This window comes from Trachinotus anak, unplaced genomic scaffold, assembly GCF_046630095.1.
Source record: "Trachinotus anak isolate AG129_WGS33_773 ecotype Australia unplaced genomic scaffold, CSIRO_AGI_Tana_v1 ptg000033l, whole genome shotgun sequence".
NCBI lineage: Eukaryota > Metazoa > Chordata > Actinopteri > Carangiformes > Carangidae > Trachinotus > Trachinotus anak.
The window spans coordinates 7796433-7802468 of record NW_027273884.1 but is presented as its reverse complement, the minus strand read 5'-3'; the positions used below and the strand labels follow the sequence as shown (position 1 = coordinate 7802468).

The 6036-nt window shown below is 41.9% G+C and overlaps 1 protein-coding gene across 6 annotated transcripts in view; it reads left to right on the top strand.

The window, feature by feature from the left end:
• Nucleotides 1–6036, top strand: part of rragd (ras-related GTP binding D) — a 48667-nt gene continuing 42631 nt past the window's right edge. For 3 of the 6 annotated variants that reach the window (XM_071471049.1, XM_071471050.1, XM_071471051.1), the window contains exons 1-2: nucleotides 3–505; nucleotides 3876–4171. In XM_071471049.1, the coding sequence (XP_071327150.1) occupies nucleotides 382–505; nucleotides 3876–4171 (420 nt within the window). In that variant the 5' untranslated portion in view covers nucleotides 3–381. Of the gene's footprint in view, nucleotides 506–755; nucleotides 864–3875; nucleotides 4172–6036 lie in introns of those variants that run through there. The other 3 variants (XM_071471047.1, XM_071471048.1, XM_071471052.1) reach the window with 3 other exon arrangements.

Below are 6036 nucleotides of genomic sequence, written 5' to 3'. Positions count from 1 at the left end.
TGTACACAACAGCTGAATGGCATCTGTGATTCAGCTCCTCCTGGAGTTTTCTGTCATTAATGTAATTAAAATAATTACAGTAATTATATCTTTAACACAAACATATTATATTTCGGTGAAATAGGAAATGAGTATATTATTTATATTATTATATTTTATATTATTATAATTATATAAGCTATTTCACTATTTTCTCGTCACACCCCTGAACCCACCAGAATCACGGCCCTAACCCGGATTCTGTCCCCCCTGTGGCTGCAGTGTGTGGGTGAAAGTTCACCAGTATGGCTCTCATATATCAGGTCGCAGTTTGGGTAAATTGGACACCACAGGCGGTTTAAATCCAAACCACAGAACCAGACGACAGAAGAACAATCCAGCATGACGACTGAGAGAGTCTCGGCGCTGAGCGGGGACGACGAGGAGGACTCGGCTCTGGGATATTACGACGACGAAGACGACCTGGAGGCGTTTTCAGACGGAGAGCTGGGCTGTGAGGACGGAGGTAGGCGGGGAAGGTCACACAGCGGCGGCAGGAAGCGGGGGGGACGGGGCACTTTCACTCCGGTCACAGTTCACTGTTCAAGTGTCTGAGTGCGGTGAACTGTCCTGAACTGGAGCGGGTCTGTCTCTGGAGGACTAGTCTGAAGCTGGTTAACTGGTCAACACTCAGGCTGTCGCTCTTCTCTGTCATGTTCACGGTCCGCTGGAAACTTCATGTGCGTCATTTTAAATGTTAAAATTTTAAATGTTAAAATTTTAAAGTTCCGCAGAGTTTGAGTCTCCTCCATGTTGGGAAGGAACAGACTCAAATCTGACAGCTTTGACATTAGTGTCACTGCTGTGACAGGAGGTAGAAGTATGTAAGTCACATTTGTTATGTTGCAGCCTTATGAAATAATAATATTATATCAGGGAACTGCAGAGCAGAACAGTCTGGACTAAGGTTGCTGTTTGCCCAGCAATCCCATTAATAATGATATTAATAATTGTCTAATAACAACAACAAAATTATAATATTTAAACAGCCTAATGGTACGTGATAATTGATTGAATTGTAATTGAATTAATCACAGATGTTTAAGTGTCATTTACTGATGAAAACAGGTTGAAGTTCAATTTTCATTATTGTCATTGTATTTCAGACAATGAAATTTAAGTGCACTTGTTCAACTGTAGCTTAAAGAAATTAATACATAATTAATAACTAAAGAAATAAGTTTCATTCACTTATACTCTAAAACACTCATGTACTCAATATTTAATAATAAATAAATCATGTACTTGAAATGTTGCACTGAGTTCATTTACTGTGTGCTTTAAGGGCAGAATTCAGTGTGGAAATGGCCTTAGAGTAGAAACTGTTCAACAGTCTGCTGGTTCATGGGTTAATGGTCCTGTAACATCTGCCTGAGGGCAGAAGTTCAGACAGTTGATGAGCGGGATGAGAGGAGTCTTTTAAGATGCTTGATGTTTTCTTTAGACAGTGGGAGGTGAAGATGTCTTCCAGGGCAGGCAGGTGTGCATTGGTTATTTGTTTTGCTGTATTTATGACCCTGTTTAGAGCCTTTCTGTCAGCTGCAGAGCTGTTGCCAAGCCATACCAGGACACCATGATTGAGAACGCTCTCAGTGATGGTGTGATAGACTTATCTTCCTGTGGCTTCTCGGGAAGTGTAGTCTTTGCTGTGCCTTCTTGATCAGATGGTTTGTGTTGTGCGCCCATGTGAGGTCTTCTGAAATGTGAGTGCCCAGAAACCTGAAAATCGAGCCTCTCTCCACTCTCTCACCATCTATCTCCAATGGCTGAAGGTCACCTCTTTCCCTCCTGAAGTCGATGATCAGTTCTTTTGTTATCTTGGTGTTGCGAGCCAAATTGTTAAGTGCACACCAGTTTGTGAACCCCCCCCCCCTCCGTGATTTGGAACATTTATCACCCTAAAGTCAGTTTTTAATCTTTTATTATGACCCTGTTCTGGTTGGCTCCCAGTTCTTGCTGCTTGTTTTCCAGCTTCTTGTTTCGAGGCCAGCTGTGGGAGAAGGCAGCTATAAAGGATTTTTTCAACACATTTTTCAGAGCAATGCCCAAAACAATTCAGCCATGTCCGTTTCAAGCTCCTCATTATCACAGCTGGTGGTGGCTGCTCTGAGCTGACAGTGTGTTCTCATCTAAACCCCCGTGTTAGAGAAGGCTGCATTGTGTTTTCAGCTGTGTGATTTTGTGGGAAGAAGCTCATCTGAAGGTGATTTGATTGTTCCCAGTCAAGCATGAGCTGTTACAACATAATTGCTTGTCCTCAGCAGAAGCACATTTTCTTTCATATAGAAAAAAAAACACGCAGTGGTATTTGTATCATGTTGGCATTTACTGTGTGGTAACTGATCGAAAATCATATGTTTGATGACTTATAATAATAATAATAATAATGATAATAATTTCTTATTGTTATTATTACTACTTTTTTAATACTGAATACATTGTTTTTCATTGTGACATGAATTTTTCATGCCACAATAAAATGAAGTCACAACACAGAAAATCATCACAAAAACAAAAACATCTCAGTGTTGCCCAGCAGAGGACGTCATAGACCTGCAGGATTAAATACAGAGACTGTCCGTTAGACTGTGTAATAAAAGCGATCTTATCTTATCTTAGTCTCATGATGAACCTGTTTTCCTCAGAGGAAGACATACATCAATCCAAACATGAAGAATAAGTAACTGTCCAATCACAGTGTCGGGGGCGGGGCTACGGGCAGAGTTTATCTGTGGTAAGAATACCTCCATGGTGTTGATGGCAGCCATGACAGGCAGCCTTTCACATTAAAACAGTTTCCTGTGGGTCAGCTGGTTGGAGGGTCGAGAGATTTGAAGAGATGGACCCTCATAGTGTACGGCCCTGTGTTTATGTAGTGAGTCAGTTATTCAGTTGCAGTCACGCCAGAGGCTCCTCAGTCAGTGATTAGCAGCTGGTGTTTTATATCTTTTTCTACTGAAGGACAAGACAGTAGTCAGGTGTTCATTGGAGTTCTGTGCAGTTTTTAGAAAAGTCAATAAACCACAGTTGTGACTGTTCTGTGTTTCCACTGAATGACGCTGTGTGAATACAGCTGGTTTTCTCTTCTCATGATATCGTTCAAATTCAACGTGACAACAGATTTCCATCAGTCCACCTCTCTGTTGTTTCTGGCTCCCAGGGGCCTGATACGAGAGGGGCCACGACTTCAATGTGAAAAAAAGTGTTTCCATTTCACTTTTGTGGAATAATCCTTTGTCGAATAGTCTGAGTTCACATATTCAAAATTGTGGATTAAGCAGCTTAGTGGAAACACACCTCCTGTTTTGTCTTTAGTCTACAAATGCTTACCAATGTTAGAGGTGATTTTCACCATCAGTGTTTTTTGTTACGGGCCAAGTGACATACTGTCCTAGTCTCAGTTTGTGGTACAGATTGTGTGTTTTAATCTGTGGTCTTGCAGCCTCAGCAAAGATAACAACGTTGATGATGATGATATTTTCTCAGACTTGAAAAAGCTCCTATAGAGCCACAGAAAAAACACAGAGTTGAGCTGTAGCATGCGATAATATGAGCATGATGTCACCAGATCTGCTGCAGACAGGTCGAGATGTGGACACAGAGATCAGAAAAGTTCTTCAGCTGTAAAAGGTCAGATTTACAACAATATTAAAATGTGATCAGTTTGAATAGAAGGCAACAGCAACAGGGACAACAGGCAGTATTTTACTGTGTTGTCTTCAGTATCGTTAGCATGACATTACTCTGTCTGTAAAGCTGTGAGTGTGTGGCCGTGGTGGTTTCCTAATGTAGGTTTACCCGCCTGATTCTGTCCTGTTTCTGTCCCTGCTGTGTAGTGTTGGGCTTCAGTGATTCACTGAGTGGAGAGGTCAAACCACGTATCCTGTTGATGGGCCTGCGAAGGAGTGGAAAGTCCTCCATCCAGAAGGTGGTTTTTCATAAGATGTCCCCTAACGAGACCCTGTTCCTGGAGAGCACCAATAAGATCTGCAGGGAGGACGTCTCCAGCAGCTCCTTCGTCAGCTTCCAGATCTGGGACTTCCCTGGACAGATCGACTTCTTCGATCCCACCTTCGACTACGAGATGATCTTCAGAGGCACCGGGGCACTCATCTTCGTCATTGACTCACAGGTCAGTTTATCGTGATCCTGCAGAAGTGGCACCACAGTAATGAATCAGCTCTGCAGCCGTGTTAGAATTCATGGCAGGAGATGTTCGAGGTTTGCATCTCTACTGATTCAAAATTGATTCAGAAATTTCAAAACTTCAGTTCATATTTTTCAGTCTGGTTTACGTTTCTTTCTGACATGAGTTTAGTAAAAGTAAATGGACTGTTTATATAGCGCTTTTCTAGTCTTATTGACCACCACTTTACAATGTGCCACAGTCACCCATTCACACACACATACAGCGCTGACATCTACACATGGAGCTTCTACCATTCACATACAGTCATACATGGAACAGCTATCCGAGGCAGTTTGGGGTTTAGTGCCTTGCCCAAGGACACTACGACATGCAGACTGGAGGAGCCGGGGATCAAACCACTGACCTTCTGATAAGTGGATGGTCCATTCTACCCACTCTACCTCCTGAGCCACAGCCGCCCACAGAGTGAGCAATGGAAAACGTAAAGAAAAAGGCTGCGGTTGAAAAGTCTAAATAATCTTCTTTCCCAGCCATATTCCTTGACCTGGAAGGAAAATGTCATGAGGTCAAAGGAAGATCTAAAGGACTATTGATAAGGACATAGGAAAAGACTACGGTGATGCAGAGAAAATCGGACTGAACTTAAAGTAATTCAACCTGCCCAGTCTTCAGGCAGTGTTTGATTTTATAACTGGAGAACGCACACCAGGTGTGCTCCAGTACTTCACCTCTGGCCATCAAATATATATATATATATATATATATATGTGAAATATATATTAAACATATACTGTCTACTACTATTTGACCTTTTACCATCGTTTTTGAACCAAATCCTGAGCCCAAGAATCAAAATCAAATTGTGAAATTTTCTGAATTGTGCACCTTTAGCAGAAGCTTTAGGACCAGGAAGAGGATTTTACTTCAGGAGTGGGATATGAACTGAGCAGCAGCAGCTGACAGATGAGGGCAGATAGGGGGGGAAGAGGACTGGTCTTCAATAGGTTCTGGTTCATGGTTAGAATCCTTGGAACTTCTAACGTCCTGTAGCTACCGCTGCTACTTTAACCTCATTCATTCATTTGTTCAGCAACATTCAATCTTCTCATCAAACTCTCAGCATCAAAGAAAAGAAGTGTACTCCCAAAAATGACCAGCTACATTTTTAACAGTAATGAATGATCAGTAAATAACAGGCTGATTGAACACTGGTGAATCCAGTCACAAATTTGAATCCTGTTAAACTTTAAGAATTAAAGAGAGAACTGATTAGTACCAGTGTCAATAAATCTTATGACCCATCCCTGCAGATACCTGCCTGTCACAGAAACACCTATGTTCAGGACCAATAACAATCTATATGGAAATGTACGGAGGAAGTGCACACCAGTTGGTTCTGTGCTCTCTGATGGACAAATGTTGTCATGGAAACACTGTCTCTCAGTGCTTGTTTTGGGAAAAAGTTTGCAACATAAAACAGGAGTTATTTATTTATGAGGAGCCTGGAGGAATGGATACAGACAACAAAGGAGCTGAGCTAAAAGGGGGAACAGATGCTGTTTAAACCAAAAGATGACTCTAAGAGTTGTAACTAGCTGTCTGAAGGAAAACACAAATGAAAATGAAACGTGTGGTCAGTTCTGCTTTTTCTCGACACCTGGCTCAGTCCTCAGAGACTCCAACAAGTACCTCAACACAAAACACAAAGTTAATTCAACAACCAACAAGTTAACAAGTTAATTCAACAACCAACACAAGCTCAACAACTACAGGAGGTACACTGGCCAGGCTTCTGTGCTCAAGCTCCTAAACTGCATCTGGTGGGTTGGTGGGTGCTGCTTCAATCA